Consider the following 16,654-nt stretch of genomic DNA (forward strand, 5'->3'; position numbering starts at 1 on the left):
GAGGTCTTACTACTAAAGTTTGTGATATTATACTTCTTTTTTTTTTTTAAATATGGATATTTCATTAATGAAAATTGATAAGTACATATTAAAATAAAAAAATAAATAAATATAAATACCAAATATCAAGAAACACATATAAAGAAATTTACTTCAAAGAATTATCAATTGTGTTAATAGAGTAGTAGATTGCAATTTCACCGGAAGTACGCTGCACTCGGTGGTATTAAGCCACATATTGACTTTATAGATGACATTTATGAATTCAATTATATAAATGTCAGATTTAATCTTTTTTTTTTCTTTTCGCCATTTCTATAAATAGAGAATTCAATACTTCTGTATGGAAAACCATAAAAATCCTTATAAAACGAGAACTCAAAACTCTCATAACGGAGAACCATAAAACTCTTTAAGAAAAATACAAATAGTTATTTATAAACTAATTAATAACAAAAAGAATTTGGATTACCGCCCATCTAAAGTTGATGATGGGTAGAGGGCCAAAAGATGAAAATTTTATAAATAAAATAAAAAAATAAGAGAGAAAGAGAAAAGATAGTTAGGATATTTTTTTATTGATCTAAAAGGTAAATTATTATTCTATAAGATGACACTGGAATCCAAATTCCACCAAATTAAAAAAAAAAAAAAGACAAACTATTATATGATCTGGTGGAAAAAAGTTTATATAATTAGATTTTCAAATTTAGAAAATTCCACTTCTACAAACTTAGCTTTATACTCTAAAAAGAATTTATGTTGGAGTATTTTTCTTTTTATTTATAATTAAAAATAAAAAGTAATAATCTTCTATGGATCCATAACCATATAATCTCTCTTTTTCTATTTTTTTGCAGGAATATGATATTAATAAATTACCTCAATTTAGGAAAGAAAATTTGCTGTCATTTAAACATTTCCATGTATTCAACGAAATGACAAGAATACCTTATAAACTTATAATCCTACAACTTGATTTCAGCAATTGTTTTTTCTATTAATGGCATTCTGACTTCATAATTCAATCAAAATCTGTAAGGTTAAATTTGAATTTATGATAGAAAGTTTCCTTCAAAAAGAAAACAAAAAAGACCATCAAAAGATAAATTGCAGTGCCTCAGTTTTCCTATAAATACATACACAAACATTAATCAGAAAAACCCGCACACGGAATAAAATAAAATAAAATGAAGCTTTCATCTTTCGCTCGATTTTCCATTGTTATAATCTCAATTTCTTTAGCAAAAGCAGTTACCTATGATCATCAAGACTTTCTCCAATGCCTATCCGACAATTCTCAGAAATCAAATCCAATTTCTGATGCCATCTTCACTCCTAACAATTCTTCATTTACTTCAGTTTTACAATCTTATGTAAGAAACCTGAGATTCTCAGCCCCTTCAACACCAAAACCTATAGCTATTATTGCAGCAAAGCATGATTCCCATGTCCAAGCTGCAGTTATATGTTCTAAAACTCTTGGTTTGCAGATCAGAATCCGAAGTGGCGGTCACGATTATGATGGGCTTTCCTATGTATCAGAAGTGCCTTTTGTAGTTCTGGACATGTTTAATCTTCGATCTATCAATATAAATATAACAGATGAGACTGCTTGGGTTCAGGCAGGAGCCACTCTCGGTGAACTTTACTATAACATTGCAGACAAAAGTAATGTTCATGCGTTTCCTGCTGGGGTCTGTCCTTCACTAGGCGTTGGAGGACACTTTTCAGGAGGTGGCTATGGAAACTTGATGAGAAAATATGGTCTTTCTGTAGACAATATTGTTGATGCCCAAATTGTTGATGCCAAGGGTAGAATTCTCGACAGGAAATCTATGGGAGAAGATCTCTTTTGGGCTATAACAGGAGGAGGTGCAGCAAGTTTTGGAGTCATTCTTTCCTGGAAAATAAATTTAGTTCAGGTTCCTGAACAAGTCACTGTTTTTCAAGTTGTGAGAAGTGTAGAGCAGGGTGCCACTGACCTCGTTTGGAAGTGGCAACAAATTGCAGACAAGCTAGATCATGACTTGTTCATCAGACTGATCCTAACACCAGTAAATGGAACTGAGCCAGGCAAGAAGACTGTAAATGTAACGTTTGTTGCCATGTTCCTCGGGGGAACTGAAAGACTCCTGTCATTGATGAATGAAAGCTTTCCTCAACTGGGTTTACAAAAGATAGACTGCACTGAAATGAGATGGATTGAATCCACAGTAATTTGGGTTGGAATGCCCAAAGGAACTCCCATTGAAGCTTTACTCAATAGGCCTACAAATGCATCTGTTTACTTAAAAAGGAAATCTGACTATGTGAAAGAACCCATTTCAAAGAAAAATTTGGAATCAATTTGGAAAATTATGGCAGAAGTAGGAGTATCAATGCAATGGAATCCTTATGGTGGTAAAATGAGCGAGATTTCAGAGACAGAAACTCCATTCCCGCATAGAGCTGGAAACTTATTCAAGATTCAGTATTCAGCTAACTGGCTACAAGATCAAACAACAGAACTTTTTCTGAATTCAACAAGAACCCTTTTCGAAGCCATGACTCCTTATGTCTCAAAGAATCCAAGAGAAGCATTTCTAAACTATCGGGACATTGATATTGGCAGCATCGGTAGCAGCGGAAACGGCACATTCCAGGAAGCAAGTGTTTATGGTGTTAAATACTTCAAGGATAATTTTGATAGACTGGTGCGCGTGAAAACAGCAGTTGATCCTGATAATTTCTTCAGGTATGAACAGAGTATTCCAACTCAATTTGTACTTTCCAGGAAGACTATAATGTGAAGATTACTTCAGTGAGTAATTGGATTGACCATTGAGATTAGCAGCTTATACTGCTCTGAACAATTGAAGATTAGCAGCTTATACTGAACAAGTACTGTAATTTTTAATATAATTAATTGGCTTGATGGGATATTTCTTTCCCACATATTATTGCCTGTATTGCTTCCTTTTCCTAATTGTCTACTGAATTTTGAGTAATATTATGCAGAATTTATGTTAGTTTAATTCATACCACCAATTATATTCTTCAAAACAAGAATGCAACAACTCTGCAGTTACTTGAAAATGTTATCTATATGAAAAAATATATATAATTTTTCTTGTTATTCTTGTTCTTAGCATGAAGAAAAGGCATAGGACAGGATAAACTCTGAAAAACTTTTGCAATTATCTGTTCCAAGTGTTGCTAAATTGAACCATAAACCAATATTTTTCTTTTTATGAAAAAAGATTAAAAGGAAAAAAAAACTTGGTGCCTGGAACTTGCTCATTTGTTATTTTTCCTTATTTTCTAAAAGAATAATCTCCTTTTCATTTATAATTCGCTCTTTATTATAGTTAATTTTTTAAAATATTATGCTTAATAAATAATATTTCAGTCCACTGTATAATTAATTTTATTTTTAAATAACATAATAAATTATAAAAGAATCAATGTATGCCGTATTAATAAGACATGCATCGATCTTAGATATATTTATATCAAAAATAAATTTTTATTTACGTTTCATTTATACATAAATAAAATTCAAAATAATCCGAAAATTAAAACTCAAAGGCACAAAAGCCTCCTTATATTATAACCTATATTCTCTTCTCCTTCCTTTTAGATTCTCTCTCTCTCTCTCTCTCTCTCTCTCTCTCCATCTTTACATAAACATATACCCATGTTTTCCCTATTTCCTGTACCACAAATCCAAGATTTCTTGTTTAATAGAACAACCTATTCAAATTATGAATTTGGTACACCATCCACGGATTTCATGGAGGAATTTACTTTTCTATTATTCTCTCTTCTAGTTCTAGTCTTTCTTTCTCCAGTGTTCATGAATTTAGTGCTTAGATTGAGGAAGATCTTCGTTCACTTGGTTCAAAATATCTATATTCCTCGTTTCTTTTATGATGTATAATTTCATTTAAAGTGGTTAAATAATGATAATTTCATATTTAAATAAATTTGGATATTTTGATGTTTTCTAAATGTAAATTATTTTAATTATTATCGAACAAGACCAACCTTATCGAGTTTATATTATTTTAATTTTTTTATTGATAAATATTCTTATATTTAGTTTTTATATATTAATTATTTAAAATAGGAAAATCCTGACTCCGTTGATACTTGCCAAGCAGGTAGTTTGATGGGATATGAAAGTACACTCAATGCCATAACTTTCCTTCAAATCTTTGCCTGTATATATTGTTGCTTTTCCTTATTGTCTACGGAAATCTGAGTAATTGGCTGATCCTATCAGACCAAGAAGCTTGATAGAATATGAATTATACCTATTATATGCCATTTCTTTCTCTCAAAAGCTTTCCTGTATTGTTTGCTTTTCTAATTGTCTACTGAAATCTGATGCAATCAAACTATATAAGGAGACTTGTGCAAAATTTATTCCAGTTTTCTAGATTAATTCATACCAAGAAATCTTATTCTGCAACAATTCTGCATTTACTTTAAATATATATTATGCGAATTCAATTGTTCTAGTTGCAGCCAATTCCAACTAAAAGAAATTAATTTATTCACTAAATTTAAGGATAAATATAAAAAAGAAAGTACGGTGTGATTTCACTATTTGATAAATTTCAATATATGTAGTTTTTATCATATAAAATATATATGTGATTAAAAATCGTGATAAAAATAATATTTCATTGTTAAATAATATCGATTAGTAAAACTATTTTCATTTTGATCAGTTATCATTATCATATTTTTTATGTTTAGTAATATGGGTGTATAGCTTAATAACTAAAAATGTCATTATTTGATCGTTAAATTGATTTCAACAGATCAATAACTTTTTAAACGGCAATTTAACGATCAAACAATGGAATTAAGAGTTATTAAGTTCAAAACTCGTATTTTTTAAAATAGGCAACATGATAATGATAACTGATCGAAGTAAAAATGGTGAAATCCTTACAAATCGAGACATTTTGACAGTGAAATATATTTTTTACTTATATAACTATATGTCTCTCGTCTAAATAAAATAACTTACTAAAATTTATAAAATAATAAAATTACATAGCACTTTTTTATATTATTTCTTAAATTTATATCAATTTGTTTTCTTTTTGAATTGGAAGTAGAACTCATTGTACCTTTTCAAATAATATATTTGATTCAGATTAGTTTGAATCTGATTCTAAATCTGATCATTTTTAATCCAATTTTATTCAGTTTGATTCCGAATCCAAACCTGTAAGATCTAATCTAAACAAATATATATATATATATATATGAATTTTTTTTTCTTTTTCTTCCTTGCATGAGCAAAAGAGATAGGAAAGATTAAACTCCTAATCCCTTATAATTATTTATTTCCATTGTTGTTATATCAATACCATAAAATCTTTTTTTTCTTTTTATTTTTTTGTTTCTAGAAAACGAAAAGCTCGGTGGCTGGCTGTCCAAGTAAGTTACTTAACTTGGCACCACTTCCCACAACATAGAGTGGAGACCAAGGTGACTTTGGCACCAAGTTCTTGTAACATAGACAAAAAGTTTAATTAGGTGTACAACATGTAAAACACATGCGACCTTTGGTTTAACAAAAAGAAATTTACAATAAAAGTTTATGCTTGAATAAGGATGTTTGGAATTATTGTTGGGTGTTTAAAAAAATATATTTAAATTTTTTTATTTAATGTATTAATTTTCTTAAAATTATTTTCTTGAGCCTGTTTTTTTAGAAAAGCATTGATTCATCTATTCTTTATAAAAATGATTTTTAAAACTAAAAAATAATAAAATTAAAATTAAAATTAGAAAATCACTTTTCCTACCTCAATACTAATGGCAACTTAAGTTTCACATTAAGACTCTGTTAGTACCAAGAAGCTAATAATATGAATTTTAATAATAACAAAACCTTGCATAGTTCTATATTGTGTATAGGCATATCTAATAGTGCAGGAATAGAGTGGATTATATCAAATTATTGACAAAGTAGAAGAGCGTCGTCAGACATCTACTTTAATAAAAAAAAACAACAAAATGCCCCGAGCATAAATCTATGTATCAACAATCTCTATTTAAGAAAGTGTATTAAAGGTCTATTTTAGAACTTTGTAAGGCTTGATCTCTAGCCGTTAGTAGAGTTATATAGTGGAGATAATCTTAAAGTGAAATCCTTAAGGACTAGATGTAGGTTTTAGTACTGAACCAGAATAAATCCTTGTGTTAATTCTATTAACTTGCAGTTCATAAAATATTTATTTTTGATACATGCTCAATTAGTTGTCTATTACATCTTAAATACGAAGACAATTTATTTAGACATTTAACTGTTTTTTAAAAGAAATATCAGACAGCATTCACTTCGCATGCTCTCACTCATATAATCTACATGAGTTTACAAGTTACTGCAATTGATATATTAATTAAAATTACTAGCTTATTGTTGTAGGTATCTAATAGTGAGCTCTCTAAGTTTAATTAGATATTTATGCAGCGAGCTTCAAGCTCTTGATAGAAACTCTTGCAAATCTATCTCATAAATAGTTGATTAGCAAGTAAGTCACTTAAGCTAGAAGATTTTTGAGAATTCTAATTCACTCCTCTCTTTGACGTCTATTATGCACTTTCGGACTCTTATTAGAATCGTTTCTAAATACTATTTTCGTTTAAGCACGTCATATTAATACCGTTATTGATTTTTTTCAAGTTTAAGAGTTTCACGAGAATATTATTATAGTCATTTTTTAAAAGTTTAAATGGGCACATAGATGCCATATATTAATAAAACTACCTCGGTTAAGTATTTTTTATAGAAAAAAATTGTCCAAAGTGTTAAAGTAACGTTGAAGAACCAGTAAAAGCTTGAGGTATAAATATAGTATAATTTGAATCAATTTTCTTTATTTATGGGATGTCTAACAATATGTGGACTATATAACTATTTACATTCTCCATAAATGTAAAAATTCAATTGAAAACACTTACTCTCGAGTACAAACACTCTTGCCAAATATTATAATTTGAATAAATTTGAATATGTATAATAAGTTAATATTATTTAAATTAAATTATATATTACATTTATTATAGTCTTTCTATATTATTATATAACTAATTAATGAAGAAATCTCAAATGCTCAAATAATAAATATACCACTAAGTTAATCTAAAATATATGAGAAATATATAATAACCAACTCAAAATCTTGTCTAAATAAGAATTCTAAGGCAGATTGCACAATGATGCCCAAAATTTTGTAACAAAGTTTAGAATGGAACCACATTTTCAATTTTTTTTATTTTTATTATAGACATTTATTTTTGTTTCTGGTGAAAAGTATTGAAGACACTTTTAACTTAAAATGACTGATTTGGCAATGAAATAGAGAATATTCATAACATTTATACCATATCTTTGGTTGCCACGTCAGATTGTCTTCACTTAAAATATAAAATAGATTATTTGGATACTGAAAAATAAAAAATAAGGAATTGGTATCAATAGTGATATTTATGAAAAACTTTGGGTACCACTTGTGCAAAATATCCAAGAACACTAAAGTACAGTACAGAAGATGGTGGCCTGGCCTGTAATAATTTATGAGAGAGAATTAGCATTAAGTTAAGCCCATTGAAATCCCCCAAAATTAGAATATGGCATAAGGAAGGAGAACCTCTTTTAAACTTCCCACTTTTTCGTTCTTCTTAAGTTTCCTGTCCAGAAGGGGAATTCTTGAGTGCAAGATTTTGAAGCATTTCTATAAAAACTAGTCTTGCTTCAACACAGAATCAATCATCTATGTCAATGTCCAGGGCACTAACTGTATTCTCAATTCTTTCAAGTCTACAAGTTTTATTGTTTCATATGTCAATGGCAGCTTTAGATTTAACCCAAGAAAAAACCATTCTCCAATGCCTTTCTACTCATTCCATAACCAATCCACCAATCTCTGAAGTCACTTACTTTCCTTCCAATCCTAAATACACATCTATCTTACAATCATACATAAGAAACCTCAGATTCAACTCCTCTGCATCCCCAAAGCCTTTTTTCATTGTAACACCTACCCATTCATCTCATATCCAAGCATCCATTATCTGCTCCAAGATTCATGGCTTAGAGCTTAGAATTCGAAGTGGTGGCCATGATTTTGATGGACTTTCTTATATATCAAATTTACCCTTTATCATTCTTGACATGTTTAATATGCGATCTGTAAGTATAGACATGGAAGATGAAAGTGCCTGGATCGAGTCTGGTGCTACTCTTGGCGAAGTTTATTACTGGATTGCTAAAAGGAGTGGAGTTCATGGATACCCAGCTGGGGTTTGTCCTACTGTTGGTGTTGGAGGGCATTTGAGTGGAGGTGGATATGGTAACTTAATGAGGAAGTATGGGTTGTCTGTTGATAATGTTGTTGATGCAGTAGTAATTGATGCTGATGGGAGGGTTCTGGATAGAGAAGCAATGGGGGAAGATCTTTTCTGGGCTATTAGAGGTGGTGGTGGAGCTAGCTTTGGAGTTATTGTTTCTTGGAAAATTAAGTTAGTTCTTGTTCCAGAAATTGTTACTGTTTTTAGAGTTGAAAAAACACTGGAAGAAGGTGCTTCAGATATTGTTTATCAATGGCAACAGGTTGCTGATAAAATTCATAAAGATCTGTTTATAAGGGTGGTTTTGAATCGTGCTGTAAGACATGGACAAGAGACTGTCAAGGCTAAATTCAATGCCTTATTTCTAGGAAATGCAGAAAGACTTGTTGGTCTAATGGATGAGAAGTTTCCTGAATTGGGTTTACTGCATAAAGATTGCAAGGAAATGAGCTGGATTGAATCAGTGTTGTTTTGGTCAAATTACCCAATTGGAACTTCTGTGGATGTTTTGCTTGAGAGACATTCTCAAGCAGAGAAGTTCCTGAAGAGGAAGTCAGATTATGTACAAGAGCCTATATCAAAGCAAGATCTTGAAGGTATTTGGAAAAAGATGATTGAACTAAAACAAGCCGCATTGACACTTAATCCATATGGAGGAAGAATGAGTGAGATCCCAGAATGTGAAACTCCATTTCCACATAGAGCAGGGAACATATACAAAATCCAATATGCAGTGAGTTGGAAAGATGCCAGTGTTGAAGCAGAAGAGCAAAACTTGGATATCATAAGGAAAATGTATGATTATATGACACCATTTGTGTCAAAATCACCAAGATGTTCGTATCTGAATTACAGAGATGTTGATTTGGGCGTGAATGAAGTTGGAAATGAAAGTTATGAAGAAGCCAGTAGATGGGGATACAAGTACTTCAAAGGCAATTTTGACAGATTGGTGGAAGTAAAGACAAAGGTGGATCCTTGTAATTTCTTTAGATATGAACAAAGCATCCCATCTCTTGAAGCTTCTTAGAAGAGTAGTTCCCTTGAAGATTTGAAACACCAAAATTCAATTTCTGGGTGAAGCTTTTATTTGACATTGGTCCACAGATTCATCAATTTCAAGTGCATTAGCTCAAATCAAAGGAATTTGTAACCATGAACAGGAACTTAAATCAATAATCACTTTTAGGTGGAGTTACTGTAATTCTATATGTAATATGAACTTGCTCTTTAGCAATTACTTCTTCTTCTTTTTTAATTCAATTCTAGTTCACAAAAGAAGATACCTATGTGTCCCTTCCAATGTGATTAGTAATATAATACTTTATTATTATTTTATTGAGGAAAGGAAGTCATTTGTTATAGACAGTAGAAAATTGGTAAACTCTAAAGTGCATTAGTTTATAACTTTTTGGTAAACTCTAAAGTGAATAATAAATTCTGCATCCCAGCATTCCTTCAACAGGCCAGGTATACTGTCCTGAAAGCTATTCTCCAGAGTTAACATTCTTCATAATTTATTAGCCAAGAAGATTGCATCACATGGAATCATAGAAGTAAAGAACAGGGCACTTTGATAATTCAAAGCTGCAGAATATTCAAATAAAATGATATTTCAATTGCTTTGTTGTAATGGCAAATGGCCTTTCTTTATTGCACAAGCTGGTTAGTTTGGTCTGAAGTTGATAATTTAATGGTGCAAGTATCATCTTCTACAATTAATTAAATGATGATGTAGACTAGACATGCAAGATTTTACTCTTACTTACATTTCTATACCCAAAAATTAACTTAAGGGGAAGTTGACATTTAGAAAAATAATGAGAATGAAATGTCTCTCATCTTCAAAGGTTTGTAAAATAGAAAAGTATATTAAATTAAGTGATCTATCAACATTGACAACAACAAATAAATTTTACATTAAGGATACGTATAAATATTTTAAAAAAAATTGAAAGATATGCTTTTTTTTTTTCTAGTCATAGAAGGTCAGTGGACCGTAAATTACAAAATAGAAAGTAATCAGTTTTTTTTTTATTTATTGTAAAAATTATAATTCACCTATTAAAGAATTAACAACTTAAATTCAAAATATATAATCTTTCGAATTAAATGCTATTTTTAAAAATAAAATTAATTATAAAAAATTAAAAAAAGAGTTTCTAAAGAAAAATTAATGTTCAATTTCTATATCAATAAAAAAAGAGAAATTGACATGAAAAATGAACAGTTATGAAAGAACTGCAGCAATAGATTTGAGAAAAAGAAAGAAAGAATGAGGGACGAAAGAAGAAAGGTGTTCAATGTGTGGTACTAGAGGCCGCATAATGGGGTAGACCATTAAAAGCAACCACTTAAAAGTCTCTCAATTGCAAAAGTTTTTGGAATTATAAAGGCTTTTTTTATATTATAGTCTAAAACTAGCAAATATATTTACTAAATTAAAGTTGGGGCAAAATTTAAAAATTTAGAAAATATAACTTAATAAAACGCCTATAAAATAAGAATATTTTAAATTAAAAATAAAATATGTCAGAACACTAGAAATTTAGTGATAATAATATTCTAATTAATTTTATTAGCTTTATTTTTTTTTTCTCTAATGGTACCATTTTAGAGTTGTTTGTTTTTCTATAAGAAAGAAAAGACTTCTCATAATTGCCTAATTTATTAGTAATCAATTCAAATTTTTTCAAGAAAAAATCTTAAATGTTCTAAAGAAATAAGACGCTTAATTTTTTCTTCATTAGAAATTAACATAAGAATAATATATATATATATTGATTTCTGAGACTTAAATTTTTTGTATATGTATATTTAATTTTTGAACACAAAAGATTTTATTTTGACATGTATATTTATTTTTGACACATAAAATTCAAATTTATATGTAATTTTATATAATTTTTTAATTAATTTATTGATTCATAAGTCACATTCCTAATTAATCACTCTAATCCTAAAAAATAGTATATGTATTATAATTATAATTTTATATTAACTAATAAATAATTTTTTAATTAAATAATAATACTAATTCTATCCTAAAAAATAACATAATAATTATATTTTTAGATTCTATTAACTGATAAATTAATTTTATAATCAGATAATAATTTTAATTTAAAAATAATATTTAATTTTTTTATAAGATGTTTTTTTATTAAGTATATCTTTTAGTTTATAATTAACAAATTTTATCAATTCTAAAAGGTGTTATAATATGTTTTTCATTAAAAAGCGTCGATTAGTATAATTGAGTATATTATAGTGATATTCAAGTATAAAAAAATAGCATGTGGTTGCAAATTTTTTTTTTATATATATATAAAATAGAGCAATTATCTCTTTACATTCGCTATAAAAATAAAAACTCAGTTAGTGCAGAAAAGATAATTCAAATTTAAAATTCTTTACTTCTAAAAGCAAATGCTCTTTCCATTTAAATTAGATCCTGTAATATAATAATTGCACTTTTTTTACATATGATATATATATATATATATATATATATATATATGTTGTCTTCTTTTTTCTTTTTTTGACATTTAGATACCTTGTGAACTTTTTTCTTTAATGAAGATGAAGCCAAAAGGGGTGAGTCCACTTTTGAAGCTGGTTTCACAAGTAATGGGTGGAGACAGGGAAAGCAATAGAAAAGCTGACTTAGTAAAATAAGAGAAGTGCAAGTAGCAGTAGTGGTGGTAGTCCCTTGTTTTGAAAAGTTTGCCCACTGCTTAGACCTATTTTTCTACTTTTGACTTGGTCATCCTCTTTCATTATCTCTACATGTGGATTAAACTATCTACTTGGGAAATTTTTAGGTGAACTATTTACTATGTAGGATTGTAAATTCTAAATTGACAAAGATGTATTATTATATTTTAGTTTGGACAATATACAATTATCATTGATAACCATGATTAAAATCGACGGATATAAATGCAATACGTTATAAATACATCATGCATTTGTATTTTCAGTAAAAGTTTATAATTTTTATGGTAAATGCTATTTTCTTTTTTAAAAAAATTATCCCTTGATCTAGTAATACAATTAGATTTTACAAGCGAAATAATAAGTTGAAATTATCCGGCGAGAGAGCGTATAAAAAATTAGACTATATTAATCAATTTAATAAAAAATCGCTGGCTAGTCCAATTTAATTGGTCTAAGAAATTGAATTATTTAATCAAATTAAACCGGTTAAAAAAAGAAAAAAAATCAAATCAAACTATAAAAGTTATTTTAAATAAATTAAATGATGATGGATAGAACATGCTTATGCATGTTTAATTCTTTATATATTATATTTATATATAATATTTAGTGGTTCTCTATGATAGTTTACATTACGTAAGGACTAATTTAAACAAGATTCGCAAGCATATTTGTTTTGTTCTCTCGAACGGCAATTGAACAATTGTGCGTGGCACTATTTTGTTTGTCGGATTATGTGTTTCAAATCTTTTTTTTATTTCTATTTTGAAACCATTAATGCTTTTATTATATTAGAGTTGAGTTATACTATGTTTAAACTTTGTTTTTTTTAATGAAATTTGAAATGACCATAGTTTTAAGAAATGCCCATACTCATGTCCAGTTGAGTTTTACCTAACTTTCAGGAAAAAAAAAATGTTAATAATTGTAATCTCAGAATGTTCTATGAAATTCTTGGATATAAATATGTAGTTTAATTCGATTAAAATTCTAAATTTAAATTTTATTTTTATGTTTCTTATTATTAAAAAAATTGACGAACTCTAAATTATAAATCAAAAGATAATTACTTTTTAAAAATTTCTTTATAAAAATAAAAATTCTCGCTTTTAAAATAAACACTCTTATGAGTTAAAAATATCTTATATTTTTTCTCGGATATATTCATTCTATGAAAGGGAAAGTCATAATCAATGTGATTTAATTCTATTTTTCTTAGTTTATTCATTTCTATTATTCTCCCAAATGCCTCAAAGATATATATTTGTTGATTTATAAATTGTCTGTGTCATCGATGGAAGTCAAACTTAACATGCAAAGACAATTTTATGGCTACCAGAATGGCCACATATGCAAATTTTAAGATAGGGTATCAAATGATTTCACATTTTTATATTTTGATTCTCTCTCTCTCTCTCTATATATATATATAGTCACAACAACTTACTGCTGACCTTGCCAAACGGCAGCGTCTGATGCCTCTTCCCTTCTCTTGTCTCCAAGAATTGTATTTTATTTTTCATTTGAACTTTTCTATTCTCACTTAAATAATAGAAAATAAAAATTCAAACTTAACTTTTCATGCTTTTAATAATAAGATAGCTATCCCACCTCAATCTCCTCCTTAATCTATTCTCCAACAAGAAAAGTTCTTCCATTGAAATTTCTCCATCCCATGAAGATAATTAAAATTAGAAAATAAAATAAAAGAAAGTACGGACGTATAAAATTATTTTTAATATTTTGAGATAATATTTTATTAGCAAAATAATTTTATAAAAATATCATAATGTCACCCCATATGGGCAAAAAGAATCGAAACAAATCAAAATAGAGGTTAAAAATTTAAATAAATTCTTAATATATATTCGGTTTGGAGCTTTTCTTAAAAGAATTCAATTGGGGTTTCATATTATCTAGAAATAGCTAATTTTTTAGTTGGGGTAGCAAAGAAAAGGAGCCAATCGAATTGATAGAAATCGAACCATAAAGATGGATTAACGGAACTGGTAGCTTTGTTTTCCATTTTTTCTTTTTAAAAAGTTTCAGTTAGGCTTTTAGTTTCTTGTGATTTAAAAACAGACAATTAATTAAAATGACTATTTTTTTATTCGATATTTCTATAATCTTTTATATTATATTTTTATATAAATTTAAATTTTATATGATTTTTATATTAATTCTTACTATTTAACCAAGAAATTCGTCAACCAAACCCATTTTTTGTTTATCTTTTATTCAAAATAATAATTAAAAAAAAATAGCTATATACTCGGTTTTCTTTGCGGTGAAAAACAGGGAAAAAGAAAAGAAAAACACAGAGAAGAGAAACCCTGAAAGTAGAAAATAAAAGTCAAATTTCCAAAATTAAGGACATAATCGTGTCTAAATATGATTTTTCTGGGTGTGACTTTCTATATTTATCTCTCCCCCTCAATCAGTAAGTTACCTTCATGAACCCTATAAATACCAGTCCCTGCACCAAACCCAATTCATCAACTACACAAATCAAGAGGCAAACACACAAACTATTGGCTTACAATGGCAAAACCAAAAGATCTTTCTGCTTATGTTTGTGTTTTTGTCTTCTTGACCCTTTCCTTATTTTCTTCTTCTTCTTTTGCTGCAACAACAGATGATGCATCAGTTTATACGTCTTTCCTTCAATGCTTACAGAACAACACAACCCCACAAGACCAAACCTCCAGCCTTGTCTACACCAAGGCAAACGCATCCTACACTTCGGTTCTTCGAGCCTACATTAGAAATGCTCGGATGAACACCACAGCAACCCCAAAACCGACAATCATTGTGACCCCAAAACAGATATCCCATGTCCAAGCAGCGGTTATCTGCGCAAAGAAAGTGGGTTACCAGCTTAAAGTTCGAAGCGGTGGCCACGACTATGAAGGGATTTCTTATGTTTCAGATGTTCCATTCTTCGTTCTTGATATGTTTAATCTTCGATCCGTCCAGGTTGACATGAAGAATGAGTCTGCTTGGATTCAGGCTGGTGCTACACTCGGTGAGGTGTATCATGGAATTTGGGAGAACAGCAAAGTTCATGGTTTCCCTGCTGGTATTTGCCCTACAGTTGGTGTTGGTGGTCATATTAGTGGCGGTGGATATGGTAACATGTTGAGGAAATATGGTTTGGCTGTGGATAATATTCTTGATGCTCAAATTGTTGATGTTAATGGAAAGCTTATGGATAGAAAAGCAATGGGTGAGGATCTATTTTGGGCTATTAGAGGTGGTGGCGGTGGAAGTTTTGGTGTTGTTATTTCATACAAGATTAAACTTGTTCCTGTTCCTGAAACAGTTACTATATTTAGGGCAGAAAGAGTTATTGAAGAGAATGCTACTGATATTGCTTATAAGTGGCAATTGGTTGCTCCGAAAACAGATAATGGTCTTTTTATGAGGATGTTGATGCAACCTGTGACAAGGAATAAGCAGCAGACACTTAGGGTATCTATTGTGAGTTTGTATTTGGGGAATGCTGATAGTCTTGTGGCTTTGTTGGGGAAAGAATTCCCTGAATTGGGGTTGAAGAAGGAGAATTGCACAGAGATGAACTGGATACAGTCTGTACTTTGGTGGGCAAATTTTGATAATGGAACATCACCTGATGTTTTGCTTGATAGAAATGTCGACTCTGCCAATTTCTTGAAGAGGAAATCAGATTATGTGCAGAAACCTATTCCTAAAAATGCATTGACTTTGATTTTCAAGAGGATGATGGAATTGGGAAAAATCGGATTGGTTTTCAATCCTTACGGTGGAAGAATGGATGAGATTCCTTCAACAGAAGTTCCTTTTCCTCACAGGGCTGGGAATTTGTTCAAGATGCAGTACTCAATCAACTGGAACGAACCAGGAAGTGATCTACAGAGCAACTACTTGTCTCAGGCGAGGAACCTGTACAGCTACATGACCCCATTTGTGTCCAAGAACCCAAGAAGCGCATTCTTGAATTACAGGGATCTCGACATTGGTGTCATGACACCCGGTAAAAACAGCTACGAAGAAGGTAGCATTTATGGGTACAAGTACTTCAATGGCAACTTTGACAGATTGGTGAAAGTGAAGACTGCTGTTGATCCGGAGAATTTCTTCAGGAATGAGCAGAGCATCCCTACTCTTTCAAGTAAGGCATAGGAGATGAGATGATTTTCTTGGTGTATTATTATTATTATTATTATTCATTAAGTAGGATACGTTATCATTTTGTAATAAATATATTTTCTGAAAACCAATTAATCCAAAATATACTTTTGCTATCATTTATGTTCTTTATCCTTTCATTTCTTCTAAATAGAATCACTGTAATAATACAATGAAACACCAAAGCTTCACGAGGAACAGTGCGATGTGTCTACTTCTTATGTTACCGCAATCCCTGACGTAAATAAACGTGTTGAAAAATGTGGATGTCTGTTTGTTTTATCCGTCCCTACAGGCAAAAGAGACTTGTGGTTGGGCCATACAAACATTGAACCTCCACATGGGTTTGACCCTTGCATTAAAACATTTGCACCAGAAAAGTTGACTCATTCCTAAACTTTTGTTTCTT

The 16,654-nt window shown here is 29.8% G+C and overlaps 3 protein-coding genes across 3 annotated transcripts; all 3 read left to right on the forward strand.

Annotated features, from left to right (window-relative positions):
* The first annotated feature begins 1,032 nt into the window (after nt 1-1,032).
* LOC8265488 (berberine bridge enzyme-like 14) lies at nt 1,033-3,011 on the forward strand. The gene has a single exon (XM_002523109.3). It carries the CDS (start codon nt 1,191-1,193, stop codon nt 2,790-2,792), a length of 1,602 nt encoding a protein of 533 aa, XP_002523155.2. The 5' UTR covers nt 1,033-1,190; the 3' UTR covers nt 2,793-3,011.
* Nucleotides 3,012-7,611: 4,600 nt separating this feature from the next.
* LOC8265489 (berberine bridge enzyme-like 8) lies at nt 7,612-9,636 on the forward strand. The gene has a single exon (XM_002523110.4). The coding sequence runs from the start codon at nt 7,784-7,786 to the stop codon at nt 9,386-9,388; it is 1,605 nt and encodes a 534-aa protein (XP_002523156.2). The 5' UTR covers nt 7,612-7,783; the 3' UTR covers nt 9,389-9,636.
* Nucleotides 9,637-14,500: 4,864 nt separating this feature from the next.
* On the forward strand, nt 14,501-16,364 carry LOC8265490 (berberine bridge enzyme-like 21). Its single transcript, XM_025158095.2, has one exon. It carries the CDS (start codon nt 14,620-14,622, stop codon nt 16,237-16,239), a length of 1,620 nt encoding a protein of 539 aa, XP_025013863.2. The 5' UTR covers nt 14,501-14,619; the 3' UTR covers nt 16,240-16,364.
* The last annotated feature ends 290 nt before the right edge of the window (nt 16,365-16,654 follow it).

This window comes from Ricinus communis, chromosome 4 (genome assembly GCF_019578655.1).
Source record: "Ricinus communis isolate WT05 ecotype wild-type chromosome 4, ASM1957865v1, whole genome shotgun sequence".
Lineage (NCBI taxonomy): Eukaryota > Viridiplantae > Streptophyta > Magnoliopsida > Malpighiales > Euphorbiaceae > Ricinus > Ricinus communis.